This window comes from Metarhizium album (genome assembly GCF_000804445.1).
Source record: "Metarhizium album ARSEF 1941 chromosome Unknown scaffold_3, whole genome shotgun sequence".
In the NCBI taxonomy this organism is placed as follows: Eukaryota; Fungi; Ascomycota; class Sordariomycetes; order Hypocreales; family Clavicipitaceae; genus Metarhizium; species Metarhizium album.
The window spans coordinates 772,263-789,645 of record NW_024467577.1 but is presented as its reverse complement, the minus strand read 5'-3'; the positions used below and the strand labels follow the sequence as shown (position 1 = coordinate 789,645).

Below are 17,383 nucleotides of genomic sequence, written 5' to 3'. Positions count from 1 at the left end.
AACACGCTACGGAGCTGGTACTACATGGGGGAGGAAAAAGCATCGCTGGTCTCCCTTGTTTGCGCTCTCCTCGACAGCCTCTATGCGCCTGTGGTTGTGCTCCGACAATGCTTCGCCAGTCAGCTGCGCTCCTCTCTCCCGCGTCCGCTCCGGCCCGCCCGTGCGGGTGCCAAAAAGTGAAGAATGATGCAGATCCTGCCCTGCCCTCTTGCCGGCAGACGTGTAGAGTGTCACCCGTAGGCTGTGTGCACGTACGCGATGTGATGCACGCGGAAAAACGCGACCTCAGACGGAGTCCGACGGGCCCCCAGTATCAGCGGTCCTTTTTTCCCCCTTGACTTGCACGCCGTGAATGTGAAGACACCCAAGAGATGCAGGGACGCCAGGTGAGCAGGGGACGAAAAAAAAAGGGAAAATCCACGACCTGCGGCGCAGCAAACTACCGCCGGTCCAACGGCTCGGCCCTCCTGACGAGGTCGCTTATGGTGACGACCTCGTACCCCCTGTCCCTCAGCTCGGGCAGGATCATCCTCAGCATGGGCGCCGTCCACTCCCGGCGGTCGTGGCAGATGATGATGGCGCCCGGGTGCACCATGCTCAGGATGTGCTTGGCGTTCCTCTTGGGGTACGGGATCTGCGGGTCGTGAGGGTACACGCTGCCCAGGGCGATGCGGTAGCCCCGGCTGCCCAGGACGTCGCGCATCTTGTAGTTGAAGAAGCCGGAGCCGGGGCGGTAGTAGTTGTTGGGCAGGACCCGGCCCTCGGCCTCGTAGGCGGCCGCCAGCGTGGCCTTGACCTCGGCCGCCTGGCTCTCGAGCTCGTCGACGCCCAGCCGCGACGCGGGCTCGTCGTGCATACCGTGGTTGGCGAGCTCGTGGCCGTCGCGGATCAGCGAGCGCAGCGTCTCGGCGCGGCCGTCGGCCTGCGCGCCGATGACGAAGAAGGTCGCGTGGGCTCCGTGGTCGCGGAGCGCGTCCATGATGTCGGCCGTGTGCGCGGACGGCGCGTCGTCGAGCGAGAGCGCCACCACCCTGGCGTCCGTCGTCACCTCGAAGAGCACGTCGGGGTACCTTTGGCGCAGGTAGCCTATGAGCGCCTTGGGCGGCTTGTATATGCAGTAGATCGAGTAGATGGGGAAGATGAGGAGGAGCGCGAGGGTGCCCAGCAGCGTGAGCGTGGCCATCCTATTGCGGCGTACTTTGCGCCGGAGCTTGGTCGGCAGCCGGAACAGGGCGAGGCGCGGCATCACGGCATCTGGGAGGTGCCGTGGCTCGTCGCTCGTTGTGTGTATGTCGTCGGGGATGGTGTGCGCGCAGACACCGTTTGATGGGTCGAACCGGGTGAGCCTTTACCTCATGGGAACCGGAGCTGGTGTGGCTTTGTGCCGGGGACGCAGATGGGTTGGAGAAGGGCTGTCGATGTCGATGCCGATGCCGATGTCGCTTCCAATGCCAATGTCGATGTCGATGTCAATGTCAATGTCAATGTCAATGTCAATGTCAGTGTCAGTGTCAGTGTCAGTGCCAATGTCGATGCGTCGTGCCCCTGCGAGGAAGGTAGGTCAAGGTCCGTTGCTAGCACAATCTAATTGGACGCCGGCCGCGCGCGAGCGAGCCGTTGAGCAGGGGGCGGAAGCGATTGGCGGGTCTTGCAGATGGCGCCCGAATGCTCCATGGGGATTCAGACTTGCAAGACACATGGAAACGGGCCTCGACGCACGAGTGAATCACATACCGGCACGTCAACCACGTGCTGCCACTGCTACAACGATGACGCGACTTTCCTCTTGGACACTCGACTTTCCTCTTGGACACTGACACCAACCCGGACGGCGACGCCGGCTCGTAAAAGTCCTCCTCGCACGGGGCTCACCATGACCACCCACGCCGTGACGCCTTCTCCTCGCCCAGCAACACGCAGGTTCGCTCGTCCCGAGGAACAACCCAGCCCCCGCCAGCGTGGCTTCAGCCCGAACCGGCCGTCTTCAAACTCTCCAGAGCCTGCTCGATATCGCACCTCAAGTCCTCGAACCCCTCCACCCCGACACTCACCCGCAGCAGCCGCTGGTCCACGCACGGATCCGTCATGGCCCGCCACTCGATGAGGCTCTCGACGCCCCCCAGGCTGGTCGCGTGGTGGAACAATCTCAGCCTGCCAGGCAGCTCCCTGGCAAGGCCCACGTCCCTCATGACGACGGCGAAGACGGGCCCGTACCCGACGGGCATCTGTCTCCTCAGCCAGCTGCCCTCCTCCGCCGCCTCGGGCTGCAGACTCGCGTGGTGAAGCCTCTCGACGAGCTGTCCGGCGGCGGTGGACGGGTCGCCAAGCTGGCCCGCGAGCCAGGCGACGAGCGCCGCCGCCGTGCGGCTCTGCCGGCCGACGCGCAGCTCGAGCGTCCGGAGGGACCGGAGCCCCAGCCAGCCCTCCATGCTGCCCATGACGGAGCCGAGGACCAGCCGCTCCTCGCGGAGCTCCCGGGCCCAGCTGCTCCCCGGCCGCACCGTCAGCACGCCGCACAGCATGTCCGAGTGCCCCCCGAGGTACTTTGTTCCGCTGTGCATGATGACGTCGGCCCCGAGGTCGAACGGGCTCTGCAGCGGGGGCGGCGCAAATGTCGCGTCCACGGTCAGCACGGCGCCGGCCCCGTGCGCCCGGTCAGCGTAGTGCCGGAGGTTGCGCGCCTCGCCCGTCGGGTTCAGCGGCGTCTCTACGTGCACGACGTCCCCGGGCCCCAGCTCCGACGGGTCGCAGTCCAGAGGGAGCTCCCGGAGCCCGCTGAGGCGGGAGACGAGCCTGATGACGCCGCGGCACCCGTGGTACCCTTGGCCGATGGCGATGCGCCGGGGATTCAGGCGGACGAGCATGGCGTGGAACGCAGCCAGGCCCGAGGCGTACGTGACCGAGGGCCCGCCGAGGATGCTCGACAGCACAGCCTCGAGCCGGGTCGTGTTGGGACTCGAGTCCCGCGAGTAGATGTGCGAGTCTAGCGGCGCGCAGGGCTGCTCAAGTCGCCGTCAGTCAGTCAGTCAGTCAGTCAGTCAGTCAGTCAGTGCTCCGGTACGGCGCATCGCGCCCTCGCCTCGTGTTTGTCTTCGCCGAGACTGCCGGGCCGCCCGGCGTCATCGGGGACACTCACATCGGCATTGTTCCAGTCCCCCGGCTTGGCGGGGTCCGAGGCGTGCCTCAGCTGCGCCGGGTCGTCGCTATATCGAAACGTCGTGCTGACGTGCATGGCGGGCGCTACCGCTCGATGCGCGGAAATGGCGTCGTCTGCGTGGACGGCCTTGGACGATAGGGACAGGCGGGCCATTTCCTCGGCCGGAACCCCGGTGCGTGCTGCCATGTCGCGCAACTACGGGCGTGCCGACGGTCGGATGATCGGATGAGGTCGAGGTCAAGGTCTTCAGGTGGTCCGGGGCTTTCTGGAGAGCGCTTTTGTACTCCCACGACCTGACGATCCGAGGCCAGGAACGGAGCCGCGTGCAGAGCATGTGTGTGGGAGGGCAAAGGGCGTGGATGGCAAGCCACGCTGTTGAATCACGTCAATCTGCGTTGGAGAGGCCGGCAAGGGTGGGGCAGCACGGATGCTGCGTTGGCGGGGTCCGGGACTCGGGACTCGGGACTCCGGACGGCGCCAACTGCCAACGGCAAATTGCCTTTTCTTGCCTGAGTCGACTTGGTGTCTCGGGGCAGAATGCCGTTCCAAGGCCTCAGCAGAAAAGTCCTGGTGCCTCAGTTGTTCAGTGCTGTTGCCGCCCATCTCGAGTCACGCAGACCCTTCCTTTGGGCTTTCAACATGTACAACCTCTTGCTCCCCAGCGCGGGACCACCGGATGATGAGTAAATAAATCATCATTGATATTATCGTCAAGTCATTGCACCATGGCAAAAAGCCAGTTCCAGCACATGCCTATTTCACTCGCAATTCTCCCGCGAACTGCTACACTATTATATTACGCCCCAAGGCCCACCCAAAGCGCGCTGTTCGATGCGTAGTTCCGTCAATGCAACCGAAGCAGAACCTCTCCGTTTCCCGGAAAGATGACACCAGCCTGCGCTTGCACCCGTCCCAAATTGCGACAGATCCAGGCGTCAACAAACGAAATGTTCAGCCACGGTCCGTGTGGACTAATTTCGTGCCTCATCAGATGTCCTGGGATAGTTCATGGTTCCGAGCTCCGAGCCCTGGCCACTTTGGCCGCGCTTCCGTCCCGGGATCAAGAATCGGGGTACGGTCGGTTGACCGTTTGCATCTTGCGACTCGGTCAGCTTGGCGAAGAAGCCGCGCTTGCGGGGCTGCTGTTTGTGATCGTCCAGGCCGACGTCCTCAAACCCTTCCTCGGCGGTGGGTGGCTCGCACTCAAACTTGCGGTCAATGGCCGATCTGGGGAGACGACGGAAACGAGCAGAGTCGAGGCTCTGCCGTCCGAGACCATCGTGGGAGATGACGGGGGACCGCGCTGTGATATCCTAGAGCCAACAGTCGCGTCAGCAGGCAGCGGCGCCGAGTGTGCAGGGGCCGGGGCCAAGCCATCAATCATGTCTTGGGTCTGAGTGCAAGATGAGCAACTGGGAGACGAACAAATGATCTTCGGTAGGAATCAAATGACTCCCGGGAGATGGGAAAGTGCTCAATGTCGCCCAGGCTGCTCCCTGTTTCCGTCGACGCCCTGGAGGACAGGTACTTGCGAGGCCATTGACCCTTGTCCTGTGTCGGCGAGGGCTGGTTCGTGCGGATTAGTTTGATGTCGCGGTGAAGCAGGACACGGCGCACGCTCAATGCTGGCACATACCGGAAGATATACGCCGCTGTCATTCACAACTAGGGTTGCAAACAGGCGAAAGTTAGTTGGTTACAAACAGTCCTTTGATGAAGAGCGCCGGGGCCAGCGCCAACCCGAGACCATGCAAGCGTGGTCGGATGATCTGACGGTCTGGTGGCATCATGTCGCAGGCGGGTGTGGCGGGTGAGAAAGAGATCAGGTCACGCACCGCTCATCTTGTATTCGCCGGTGTCGTGGCTCCTGTTGCTTCGAATGCTGAGGGCCGACGAGGCCTTGGACCCTATGGTGTCAACACGCTCGAAGCCCGGATGGGAAGCGTCCTGCTCGGGGTACAGGCTCTCGTCGTGCGCGGTGGCCGTGGCGGTGCGACGAGCAAAAGGATTGCGAATTGGCATCGTGGTTGACGGAGCAAAGGACGACAGTGCCCGACTTGAGATGATGCGACGAGCAAAGTCGGGAAGAAACACGAAAAAAAAATTTAAAAAAAAATCAAAAAATCGAAACGTCACGGGCAGAGGACTACACGCAAGTCTGGAACAATGCCGACAAGGAAAAAGGCTATAGACGGTGAAAAACTGTCGGGTGAAGTGGTTGATGCAAAGGACTGCGGCGCAGCATCGGCAAGGCGACGGATGAGGATGGTGATGGGCATTGGCGGCCCTGAGGACCGCACAGTGCAGCCGCCGAGCGAATTGACCAGACATGGACTTGCCGAAATCGAACCGTCGAACCACTCAAGTGCATGTGACGCTAAAGTCTGGCGGTGCTCACTCAGCGCTCCATGACGGAGTTGCGGGGGCCCATCAACACTAAATTGACATTGAGCAGGGGGTCTTGTCGGACCTGGCCCCCGATGCGACGCCCACTTGAGCACACTGTCGAGCGACTGAGACGCAAGTACTCCGTGCCTGGAAGTACCTACTACCCGGTACATGGTAGCCACACAACAGGCTGTAAACACAGAGGCAAACAGTGCGCCGTCCCATCAGACGGCCCGGGAGCAACCATTGGGGAGTCCGGGGCAGCATAATCTCTCCAGATCTAAACCCTGTACCCTGCCAGAAGGGGGTAAAGCTACCAACTCTTACTAGTGGGCAGTGGGAGGCCGCTCCGGGTTCGCTCTAGCAGCGTCAATGACGAAATGAAGCTTGCCGGCCGGTCCATCGTCGCTGCATCTTGGCCAACGAGGAAATTTCTATGGCGCCATGAGCACTGTGCAATACCGTGCAGACAGCGGAATTCCGCGCATCGATTACAGTGCATGGTAAGAAATTGGAAGTTCGTAAACGTCGCTTGTGGCTGCGGTACCTACCTAGGTATTCAGGCGGCAACTGCCCGATTCGGACTGGACAGCCAGGGTCCGTCCAGTCACGATGACGGACAGGAGGAAGAAGAACGTGGAGGCTTGCCCTGGGAAAAGAAACTACAAAAAAATTAAAAAGCAAGAAATCTCTTGATTCCTCTCGCGAGCACATATGTTGACTTGCTGCCTCGACCGAGTCTTTTTTTTTTTTTTCGTAGCCGTGACTGGACAGTCGTCGTTGTGAGCACAGTCTCAGCCCTACCGAGTTATAGCTCCCGTGATATTGTACAGGATGCCGCCAGATGGCTTGGTTGACCAGGGACTCAGCTGGTCTCCGCTGGTCGTAGCTCCTTTGGACCCCTAAAAAAAGAAAAAACAAAATCCTTCCGTCAATAGAGTAACCGTCACTGTCCCGTCTGCCCGCATTTCTAATTTCCGATCTTGTCCGGTCGGCGAGTGCCTCTTTTGAGTCGCTGGCGGGTCTCGCCGAAAAGGAGGATTTATATCCAGTCCATCCCTTCCGCCTCCTTGGCGAGACGTTCGTCTGCGAAACCTTTGGGTCTGTAACACACACTCTCGAGCTCAAGGACAACAAGATATTCCTTGTTTCTTCGCTGCCCTAATCCTCTTGTCCCGTTGGCGTCACCATGGCCAAGACAGCGCTCTCCGTCCTTTTGCCTCTTCTGCTAACGGGAGGCGCTGCTGCGTTTGGCTGCCAGTACATTAGCTACACCACTTGCGCAGACCACATTGTTCACTGGTACGACCCGGATGACGGCCGGGTCTGTGATCCGCACGACTGCGGTGGCGGCCGAGCCCCCCCGAGAAAGGATGTTCCCGGATGTGCGTTCTACACGGGGACCGAGTCGTTGAGGACGGAGCCGTCGTATCTCCCCTGCTGGACGCCTTCGACGGCTGCCGTGGCTGTCTCGACGGACCGCGAGAGCAGCGTCGGATCGTGGGCAGAGTCGACACCCACAAACACCGACGTTGATGCCCCGTCGAAAGAGATGTCGACCGGCTCTTCCGCTCCCGCTTCGACTGCGGTTTCTGTTGTTCCCCTGACCAGGACAACAGCGTCATCTTCTTCAGTTGGCTCCGTTTCCGATGGCGTCGCTGCGCCTCCGTCGACGACGACTCTGCCGGCTGCGTTGTCGACGACGCCTCCTGCCAGTGGTGCCACCACACCGAGAAACGGCACGGGGAACAACACTGCGCTCACGGCCACGGGCGACGCTGGAAGTCTGGTTGGTGGATCCAAGATGGCTCTTGTTGCTGGTGTCATTGGTGGTTTTGCCGTGCTGCGATGGGCATGAGGTGGTCGAGAAGACGAGAAAGCGGCGCGCCCCATGCGACGATGCAACAATGCAACGCCCGAGCACGCACGCACGCGTACGGGGGGACTCGGTAGGTCAGTATCAGTAGGCATGCAAAGAGAAGATTGACGGAACAATACAAATCCAACCGTACCAAGCCCGAAGCACCGAGTACGCGTCGTCAGCCTCAGGCCCCAACTGGCCGTCAACTCATCTCATCAGCCGTCAACGTAATCTGTGACACCTGACAAGTCGCAATGAAGCGGCCGACATGCGTGTGTGTCCCGTCGTTGCACAAGAAACCCCCATTTCCTGGTGATCTTGACCATTTCGGAGCTTTCCAACTCCAGCATGTCTGAGCTGCGGAGTACATATACCGAGTATGGTTGCCTCTTGTGGTCGCCCAAACATCCAACATCCTTGCCAACCGATGCACGTGCGGGAATTTCGTCTTTTTTTTTCCCATTTTCCCATTTTTCCCCGGCATTTTCAGCTCTTGATCTTTGCTCTGCTCTGCTCTGCTCTGCTCTTCCGCCGCGCCTCCTCCCATCGACGCTGCTCGCCGCGCACACCACGCCACGCCACCGGGCACGAAGCAGGCCCTTGTTTTGGGGGGGAAAAGAGGAAAAAAAATCAAAATTCCCCCATCTGATTCGCAGTCAGACGAAAGAGTGCAAAATTAGCACAATCGGGCGTGTTTGGTTAAAGTTTCGTCAGGTACACGGGCTGCTCGCTGGCTCTTGCTGATTTTTGCTCTCTTTCACCCGGAACTACGCCTGGGCCCTGCCCTCACTCACTCGCTCACTCACTTCTCGTCGCGGGCCCTCGAATTCCATCCGTCCCAACCATGCTCGCATAAATAATGTCGCTCTCCCAGGACGTTTTGCCGAATGCGGTCTCTGATTCTCGTTTTCGCCTGCACTTGAACGAAAGCCGATGGGGGAGGGGAGGCCTCAAGCATGACTTCCTTCTTTGTCCAATGGCAGCTATGGCAACAGATGACGTTTGTAAGTCCTCCCGGCACATACACGCCCGTCCACTGCCCTGCGAGGCATCGTGGGACTTGGCGGAGGCGGCACTGCTGACTTTGACCCGATGTGATTGCCCTGCAGGTTCTGGCGTGCTGCATAGCCATAGTCTTTCTCATCGGCCTCGTGAAACTGTGGCAGAACAATCGAGAACTCCGAAAGTACGAGGTGCTTGACGAGGAACGACGCTCGCGGATGACGGACATGAAGCACTGCGGGATCCGCCACTTGAGCTACTCCAATGTTCCGTTTGGCGTGCGAGCCATCGAACGCGGCGTCGAGGTGGAGGGCATATGGATAGCCGGCTCCGGTCCAGCCGTGGCTGGTCGGGATGCCTCCTCTGCGTCTGCAGCCTCGGCCTCGGCGGTCCAGGACTCGATCCCGGCGGTTCCTGGTGGACGGGGAACTGTGTATTACAGCTTGGAAGATGCCCAGCACAAGGTTGGAGAGTCGTCAAGCTCGCCATTGACTCGAACGAGTGCACCGTCGCAACCACCCAGCGCGCATCCCGTGGCCGGGTGTTCCGACTACGCCGTGGAACGCAAAGACGAGAACAGGTGTGTGCCGGCAACGACGGACGGCACGGCATACAGACCATCCGGGTCGGAGAGGCTTTCTTTGCAGGGATCAGAGAGAAGCTTCACGCTGTCGCCTCAACAGGTTGCCAGGCACAGACCAAGATCGAGGGCGGTATCACTGGACTCGAGCGTCGTCGACAACCTGCAGAACACGAGACAGGTCTACGGCTCTGCTCAGGTATTCGTCAACAGGACGCATCGCAGGCTGAAAGCTGGGTTTGAGGTCCTGCCGGCGGGGACATTTGGCGCTCGCTCCGAATTTGCAGCCGCCAGGCTTGCTTCAAGGCCGCAACGCCATAGCATAGAATTGCAGACCCGGCCAACGCCGTCGAAACTACAAAAGCAAAGGCGGTAGGTAATGGCACCTGCCACGGCGTTTTAATGATGATTTAGATTTTGGGGGGGAGGGGCTTTCTGCGACGTCCGATCTCGGCTAGGGTACATATCATTGCATGTAAATCTGGTACACGGAATATAACTACCTTCCATTTGCCACAACTGCCGCGGTGGGATACCGGGCGCTCGTGACGGATTCGTTGGGGCCGCAACTTTTTTACATTGCGTCTTCCATGGGGTCTGACTAGCCAGGTCGTACCCAGGACATTGCCTACTTGAGTACCTAGGTACGTCCTTCCGTCGCAGGAATTGGCGTCTCGTATTTCGATCGGGTCCTCGGCGATGACGTGAACAGCTAACTAAGTAGTGCCAAGTTAGCCACCTCCTGGTTCGACCACTCCGCCAACCGCTGAGAGGCTTGAAGGGGTCGGGCGACGAATACTTATCGCGACCCGATTGTCGGTACTTAAATAGGGAGTCAGTCGCTGGGAAACGACCATGATCGAATTGGCCGAAGCAACGACCTGACCTGCCTCTGACCCGACTGCAAGTTCTGAAAAATCGACACGACACGCGCCTCACGCCTGCAATACTCACAATAAGCGCATCAGCCCACACGAGGCCATCTCACAATGCCGCCCCAACAAGTCGCCGACGCCGCGATAAACGGCTTCGACAACGCCTCAGCATATGACGCCCATCGCCCGTCGTACCCGGCCCCGGCAGTCCAGGCCCTACTGCACAACCTCGAGCTGGTCAAGAAGCCTAATGCGAAGATAGTCGACCTTGCGGGCGGGACGGGCAAATTTACAGAGCTACTGGCGGCCCGGGAGGAGCACTTTGAAATTGTGGCAGTGGAGCCGTTGGCCAGGATGCGACAGAGTCTCGTAGACAAGCGATTAGAAAACGTTGAGGCGATGGATGGATTAGCCACGCGTATGAATCTGGATGATGGGTGGGCTGATGCCGTCGTTGCCGCGCAGGTACGTTTTACACCATTGCAGTCTGTATATCGGACGGGTGCTGATGAGTACGCCCCGCAGTCTTTCCACTGGTGAGCATACTTTCCGGCGTGACGGAGCCCTTGCAAGCACTGATAGCAGTGTAGGTTTGCCAACGACGAAGCGTTGAGGGAGATCCGCCGCGTGCTTAGGCCCGGCGGCCACTTTGGCTTCGTTTGGAACATTGAGGATTGCACGTCTCCGAGAGCAACCCCCTCCCCAGGCTTGTTTCTTGGCCGGAGTACTGACCATGGTGCAGATAACCAGCCTGCGGCTTGGGCTGCTTCTACTGCCTGGGAGGGAAAATTGAAGCACCTCATCATGACACTCCCACCGGACGGGACTCATCGATTCCGCGACGATACATGGCGAGACGTGTTTGAGCGCCAGGCTCGTGATCCGGCGCCGTTATTCACCACGCCTGTTGGGCGGGACAAGATTCCGTTTACGGTCTGGCTGACCAAGGAGTTGCTGTGGGAGCGGATCCAGACGTTGAGCCAGGTTGCGGTGCTTCGAGATGCTGACAGGGACGCCTTCAGGGCCAGTTTTGATGGAATTATGAGCGAGGGAGATCAGGTCTGGAACGACAAGGGGGAGGTTGAGTTTCATGGGTTCACGGTGTACGGGTGGACGAGCAGGCTGTAGGCTATGGCGTATATTCAATTGAGAAGCAGATTCAAAGGCGTGGCGTTGATAGGCGGCCAGAAGAACGGGTGTGTTGGCCATGGCGCTTTGCGGTGGGCGCATCACGATGATTTATTCACGTCACGTCCCTGGCGTGCTTCATGAGTCCGCCGAGATGTACATTACTGCACGCGAGTTAGCCGCTCCGTCAAAGTTGCCGAAGAAAAGGGGGGAAGAAGCAGAGGACGTGCTCACCATTGTTTCCTCGCACAAAAGCATCTCCGTAATCCCGCCTCTTCTTGCCATTGACGTACTCTTCCGTCTTTTCCAGCGCGATGTTCATGTAGCCGTCCACCGATTGCAACTCGCCTACATGCTCGCATCCAGTCAGTCATACATGCCACTCGCGTCTGGCACTGCGCAGGCGGCGTCACGCGCGGCGCTGCGGCAACACGTTTTCGAGGGAGCGCCTCACCCTTGTAGACTACGCCCGAGTTGAGCTTCACGATGACAGGGTTGCCGATGATGTCGCTCAGGAAGCTGGAGGGATCCTTGCCCTCGCCCTGCGAAATGCTGCCGTTCTCTGCAGAGGACATGGTGTGAGGGATGGCGATGAGGGTGCTTGGATGCGGGACGCATGTATCGTGAGGTTGCTTGGCGGCAGCCAAGGGAACAACAAACTTGCCCGCCAGCAGCACCAATCACGAGTCGAGGCGGCACTTGCCGTGGTTGTCGAACGCACGTGCGTGCTGTTCTCTCTATATTCTGGGTGCCGGTGCGGGGGCGTGCCCGTAGGCCTCGTGTACTGACTGATGTTGACACCTGTAGAGCCTGAAAATGCACCTGGCGGCAGCTGCCTGGCCCCGGGCGGCGGCAAGTGACACCTCCTTCCCCATAAAGCTTAAAGTCTACGCGATCCAGTCTTCACCTCGCGATCCCTTGCTTACTGCGTAGCACGCGCGCATAGGCGCCCGGCCTTTCAACCAGCGTCTTTGGCAACCCGTTCCGTCATTTGCACCGTCGACACCATGAGCGAAGACGTCACCCCGCCTCGCCCCAAGGTGAAGAAGCTCCCCTTCAAGCCGACTGCTCTGCGCCTCGCCACGCCGTCTGATGACACCGGTCTTGATGATGGGCTCGACCTGTTTCGCAGGTGCAAGGAGATGGAGCCGATCAAGGCTGCCGATCGCAAGAGGAGAATGAGGAGGAAGCAGAAGCAGAAGCAGAAGCAGGAAGAGGAAGAGGAAGCGCGACGAAAGTCGGCTGAGTCCGCCAAGAGGCCGTTGGACGACCATGACGACGGCGAATTCGAGGCCGCCGTGGGTGCGCAACCACACAAGTCCCCTCGGATAGACAGGAGAGGCACACCTGCTACTTATCCGTCCAAGGATGGAGATGTCTCGGTCAGGTTTGTTTGCGCATCTCATTCGAGCTTTTCTCACGTAGGCTAACTGGAGATTCAAAAATGAAAACAGTGACTTGGTTACGCCGCCGGCGTCGAAACGCACACGCCCAGACTTGACCCCGTCAAAGGGTGCGAAGCTCCACGTGGAAAATATAGACTCGTCGCCGGGCGACTCACCCTCCGCTCGACTTTTGCGCTCTCATACCAAAACCGCCCCGCCGGCCAGCTTGCACCGGGTGGCGCGCATGCCAAAGGCGGCACCGGCACCAGTCGTGCTCATCGAGTCGGATGATGACGACGTTGAGGCGATGCCGGGCAGTAAACAGCGAGGAGATGGCATAGAAATCCTAGAGTCAAGCCTCGCGGCCACCGCCTCCGACGAGGACGACAGCGACGGCGACGAATTTTCCGAATATGTTCGCAAGGCAGAGGAGCAGCGCGCACGGGACCAGATGCTTAGCGTCGGCGCGGATGGAGAAGCGACAAAGAAGCCCATTGACATTCTCGTCACGTCGGTTGTCCGAGGCACCAAGCCCTGCTGCTTCAAGTTTCTCTTCGACAAACAGCTGCGCATCGCTCGCAACACATGGCTGACGCTGCAGCATCGCAAAGGCATCCTCCTGGACGTACAAAGGGAAGACGACATTGTGCTCACATGGCGGAGGCAAAGAGTCTATACCTTCTCTACATTGCTGACGCTGGGTATCCGGCCTCAGGGCAATGGGCGGGCCGTCGTGGACGGGAATGGCTCAGAGGGCCTGGCTGACGGTCAGACACGAGTGCACATGGAGGCGTGGACGTTGGACCTCTTCCGCGAGATGGAGCGCGAGGAAGAGCTACGCAAGAAACGAGAAGCAGGTGAATTATCGGACGAGGACGACGCGGCAGCACCAGAAGAGCCGTCGGCCGAAGAGGTCAAGATTCGCGTCATCCTCAAGGCGCGGAACTTGGAAGACGTCAACTTGACAGTGCGGCCAGAAACGACAGTCGAGACGCTCATCACCGGATTCCGCGCGCAGCGGTCGATAGGGTCCGAAAAGGACGTGGGCCTTTGGTTCGACGGCGAGAGGTTAGAAGAGCACGTCACCATGGACGAGGCCGAGATTGACGACATGGACACGTTTGAAGTCCACGTCAGGCAGGGCATAGTGGCGTGTCAGCACGAATGACGGACGGACATACATATGACTTGGCGTTTTTGCGTATCAGTTTTTTCTATATTTCCTTTTCTGAAGAAAACCAAAAGACGATACCCCGATCAACTGCCGCTTCGCCACCTGCCCAGAACCCCGTGACCGCGAAGCACATCCGTTCCGCCAGTCTCGCATGAGTCTTGTCCGTGCCGACGACACCCTCCCTCGTTCGAGAACATGTCCCCGTGAATGCCGTTGCACCCGGGTTCCCACACGGCGGTAGCTACACCCTCGACCTCGAGACCAGGCACACAGCAGCAGCAGTCCTCACGTCCGAGGCTTTGGTTCAACAACGTGCTGCGAAGAGAGAGAGACGCCCTGTCTCCGAGGGCCTGGACGGGGCCAAATCTACCGGTGACGCGTCTGCATTCTGAATTCCGTCGTCTCCTCTGACCGTTGCCACACGGCGTGTCGAGCCCTATTCGAACAGTCCGGCTCGGCCCTGGTCCGCGAACCACACAAGGGGTTTATTTGTTTTTTTACATCATTTTTCCCTCCTCTCGTCGGCCCCGCGAGTGACATCCAGGCCCGCCAAGCAGGTGTTGTGAGTGACATGGATGGGAAACCTCCGAGTCCGAGGTCCAAAAAGGGTGCCCTACTCTTGGGAGACGCGTGCGCTTCCATCAATGCTTCTCCAGCACTAGGCCATGGTACACTCTTCTCATCCGGACAACCAGGGGGCGGGACCGAGTCCTATCACTGCAAAGGCACATATAAGCATCAAAGACCGTCAATGTAATCCCTCGCACCAAGTAAACACTAGCGCATGGTGGGCAGGCGCAGACAGCCAAGCCAGCTCCTCGAGTATGGTAATGTACAATCAACGACGACGGGCACTCCGTCATCCACGCTGTGCGGTCCAGCATCCCAATCAACGACAAACGCCCAATGAGCCTCCCGCCGCCTATGAGATATCGACTCCAAAATCAAGATTATCTATCCACAAGACCCCAGTCTTATAAAACTATATTTTGAAACCCCCACCCCCTCCCTCCGCGGTGTCAGGACACGTGTATTAGATTTTGCATGTTTTTAGGGACGGATTTCGGCGGAATCGTCTCGCCGATTTGGTGCGCCAGCTTCGTTGGAGTCGTAGGGGTCGTAGGAATGGCCTCACCTGGCAGGCTGATGCTCGCCGGGGTCTTTGGCATCGTGGCTAGGAGACGGCAGGGAGACCACCAGGTTCGGCTCCTCTTTAAAAGGCTTGCGATCCGGCAGCGGCGAACGAGTTCCCGGTTTCTTGCCCGAGACAGCATCTGACACAACTTTGGAGGCTTTGAAAGTCTGCAAGAGACCATTTATGGGCGCTGGTTGTGGAGCCTTGGTAAGCTGCTTTGGTTTTCTGCCACGAGGTTTGGCAATCTTTCCCGCCTTGGTCAGCGCAGGAGGCTTTGGGGCGCCAAAGGGGAGCTTGCTCTGTTTTGCTTCTGGCAGAGGCTTTCTCCCTGAGGAAGGAGGAGGCGGCGGCGGCGGCGGGCTTGCGCGGGGGGTCGGCATCGCCTGAATGTCCTCAGCAGAGGGCGTTCTTGTACCATCAAGCCGGACTTCCAACTTGGCCGGTGGCGACGACAATCTTTCTCGTTCCTGTTCTTTGGATACCAAGTAGTCGTTCCCAATCTCGCAATCCCACGGCGGCAGAGACACCAATCTGGCAATATTGTCGCACGTGGACTTGACGACGAGATCCCAGCAGTCCTTGAAATCGGGAATCTTTGGCTCCGAGTCTATGTTGAGCCAGGCGGTGAGACCATCTTTGCGACCTCGCGCAACCTGGCACAACTGCTTCACAAGCCGTCGTGTCCCCGGCACTTTGAGTGTCGTGCCCACCACCAAAACTGCATCCGGTCGAGCCCTCAGGTCTGCTCGCATAACATTGCCGATGGCGTCCTCGTCGGGGTTGAACTCGTTGTACAGCACAAATCGCGGCCTCAGACGTCCAATTCCATGGCTCCGCTTGCCTGCGTGAGCCGTACGCACTTCATCAAGATTTCTACAAGATTCACAGAGAGGGGCCTCGGGCCCGTCGAAAATGTCGCCCTTGAAGGGCTGGATGTCGCCGCACTTGGTGCACACCATCTTGTCCAGGCTTCCATGCAGCTGAATAGTAGTTGGCCAGGGGGCTTTTGGCTCGAGTGGGATCTGGGTGTGCAGAGGCTTCATTGACGTGTCGATGCAGTCGATGTTTTGGGAGTAGAGCCGCAGTAAACGGCCTTCTTGAGCCAAGGAAGCGAGGAGGTGATGGAAAGGCGTGGGTTGGGCATTCTTGGTCATGTCACTCATTTCCCGGACCATGGTGTGAAATGACGACGTGGACGACTCGTGTTTGTAGACGGATGCATCAAACAGGTGCTTGCCCGAGGCCTTGAGCTTGTGCTGGTTGCGTTGGGTCGCAAAGAGTCCAGTCGACGAACGAAAGTCGGGAATGCCAGCCGAGACGGAAATACCAGCACCGGCCACCACGACAATCTTCTTCTTCCTGCGCAGCGCATTGAGCAATCTCTCCATGTGAAAGTTGTCTTCGTGGCTGAATTCGTCATGCGACTTCATCAAGTTGAGGTACGTGGTGATGCGCTCGCGGGGCGGCGTGATTCGTCTCTTCTTGGCAGGCCTAGGACTGTCGTCGACGGCGTCACCCAACTTGATGGGCGATTGCGTTCCCGAGGTCGAGGTGGGCGACGGCGAGGGATAACGGGTGCCAGCGTCCGGTTCCATATCGGGCGAGCTGGTCAGAGACGGGGTTTTGGAGAGACTTGACAGAGGCGACGACGCCGTCACACTTGACAGCGGACTCGACGTCATTTCTTCCACGGCTGGTCAGCTGGCAGTTCCTGGGCAGAATGGGTGACGCGGTTCCGCGAGTGATCGGAGGTGACGAGAGGCGAAGAGGTCAAGAGGAAACACGAAACCCGGCACAAGACAGAGATCCCAGCTTAAATCATGGCGGTGCAACGGGGCGTGGGCGTTGGCAAGTCCAGCAGGGGAGATTGGTTGAATGTCGGAGAATGTCCTGAAGCCGAAGAGACGAGGTGCTCGCGAAGAGCCAGGCAACGGACAGGTGGACGCGGACGACAGACGGCGTTCCGATTCAATTTTGCAAGAAGAGATGCTGTTGAATGAATGTCGCGTCTCCCAGTCGTGGACAAGGAGGCAGTGAGTGATTTGGAGGAAGTAGGGAAGTCGTCGACGACGGCCAACCAAGCGGAGTCGGTCGGAAACGGGAGAAGCGGGCGAGGGCGTGGGCGTGGGCCGGCCAAGCGATGAACTGATTGGGGGGGAAGGCGAGCTTCACCTCGAGGCGCAAGAATGCAAAAGGGCCAAGGGAAGGAGCGAAGAAGAGGCTAAGCGGCCCAGTGGGTTTTGTCATTTGTTTGGCGTCAATGCGGCTGGGATGCACTGTGCTGACCTGACGGGCGGCAAGACGAGATTTTTAAAGTTGCCGTCAGGATCGTCACTTGTCACCTTCAGGCAGGCTCACACACACAAACACAAGAGGACAGGCGACAAGGACAAGGACTGCAAATGCTGCCAACCGACTACGTGCAGCTGGGCGGGCGAGCGGAGGACCAAATGTCAAACACTCCACGACTCAATCCATCGCCGCCGCCGCCGCCATCGCCATCGCCATCGCCAGTGCGTGGAGGAAGGGGGCAGGAGCGAGCAAGACCAGATCCAGGTGGAACAAGGAAGGTGCCCGCAAGCCCGCTCCACACACCCATCAGTCGGCACCTGACAGTCGACCACTTCCCTCCCCTTCAAAGCCGCCCGCCGCGAGTCCATGACTGACTTGCTGACCGACCGGTGATTGACCACCTCAC

The 17,383-nt window shown here is 59.2% G+C and overlaps 8 protein-coding genes across 8 annotated transcripts; 4 read left to right on the top strand and 4 right to left on the bottom strand.

Moving 5' to 3' along the window:
* Positions 1-439: 439 nt before the first annotated feature.
* MAM_02007 (cystathionine beta-lyase) lies at positions 440-3,343 on the bottom strand (the record flags this gene model as incomplete). The annotated part of the gene is made up of 4 exons (XM_040820806.1): positions 440-1,277; positions 1,353-1,545; positions 1,976-2,999; positions 3,062-3,343. 4 exons carry the CDS (start codon positions 3,341-3,343, stop codon positions 440-442), a joined length of 2,337 nt encoding a protein of 778 aa, XP_040681149.1.
* A 785-nt stretch (positions 3,344-4,128) lies between these two features.
* Positions 4,129-5,179, bottom strand: MAM_02006 (uncharacterized protein; the record flags this gene model as incomplete). The annotated part of the gene is made up of 3 exons (XM_040820805.1): positions 4,129-4,470; positions 4,583-4,809; positions 4,993-5,179. 3 exons carry the CDS (start codon positions 5,177-5,179, stop codon positions 4,129-4,131), a joined length of 756 nt encoding a protein of 251 aa, XP_040681148.1.
* A 1,555-nt stretch (positions 5,180-6,734) lies between these two features.
* MAM_02005 (uncharacterized protein) lies at positions 6,735-7,403 on the top strand (the record flags this gene model as incomplete). Its single annotated transcript, XM_040820804.1, has 1 exon — positions 6,735-7,403. One exon carries the CDS (start codon positions 6,735-6,737, stop codon positions 7,401-7,403), a length of 669 nt encoding a protein of 222 aa, XP_040681147.1.
* Positions 7,404-8,362: 959 nt separating this feature from the next.
* Positions 8,363-9,364, top strand: MAM_02004 (uncharacterized protein; the record flags this gene model as incomplete). Its single annotated transcript, XM_040820803.1, has 2 exons — positions 8,363-8,410; positions 8,516-9,364. 2 exons carry the CDS (start codon positions 8,363-8,365, stop codon positions 9,362-9,364), a joined length of 897 nt encoding a protein of 298 aa, XP_040681146.1.
* Positions 9,365-9,977: 613 nt separating this feature from the next.
* MAM_02003 (uncharacterized protein) lies at positions 9,978-10,991 on the top strand (the record flags this gene model as incomplete). The annotated part of the gene is made up of 2 exons (XM_040820802.1): positions 9,978-10,399; positions 10,454-10,991. The coding sequence occupies 2 exons, from the start codon at positions 9,978-9,980 to the stop codon at positions 10,989-10,991; spliced, it is 960 nt and encodes a 319-aa protein (XP_040681145.1).
* A 138-nt stretch (positions 10,992-11,129) lies between these two features.
* Positions 11,130-11,566, bottom strand: MAM_02002 (U6 snRNA-associated protein LSm6; the record flags this gene model as incomplete). The annotated part of the gene is made up of 3 exons (XM_040820801.1): positions 11,130-11,155; positions 11,226-11,339; positions 11,446-11,566. The coding sequence occupies 3 exons, from the start codon at positions 11,564-11,566 to the stop codon at positions 11,130-11,132; spliced, it is 261 nt and encodes an 86-aa protein (XP_040681144.1).
* A 432-nt stretch (positions 11,567-11,998) lies between these two features.
* On the top strand, positions 11,999-13,544 carry MAM_02001 (Small ubiquitin-related modifier, SUMO; the record flags this gene model as incomplete). The annotated part of the gene is made up of 2 exons (XM_040820800.1): positions 11,999-12,378; positions 12,446-13,544. 2 exons carry the CDS (start codon positions 11,999-12,001, stop codon positions 13,542-13,544), a joined length of 1,479 nt encoding a protein of 492 aa, XP_040681143.1.
* A 1,137-nt stretch (positions 13,545-14,681) lies between these two features.
* MAM_02000 (Sir2 family histone deacetylase Hst4) lies at positions 14,682-16,280 on the bottom strand (the record flags this gene model as incomplete). Its single annotated transcript, XM_040820799.1, has 1 exon — positions 14,682-16,280. The coding sequence occupies one exon, from the start codon at positions 16,278-16,280 to the stop codon at positions 14,682-14,684; it is 1,599 nt and encodes a 532-aa protein (XP_040681142.1).
* Between the last annotated feature and the right edge of the window lie 1,103 nt (positions 16,281-17,383).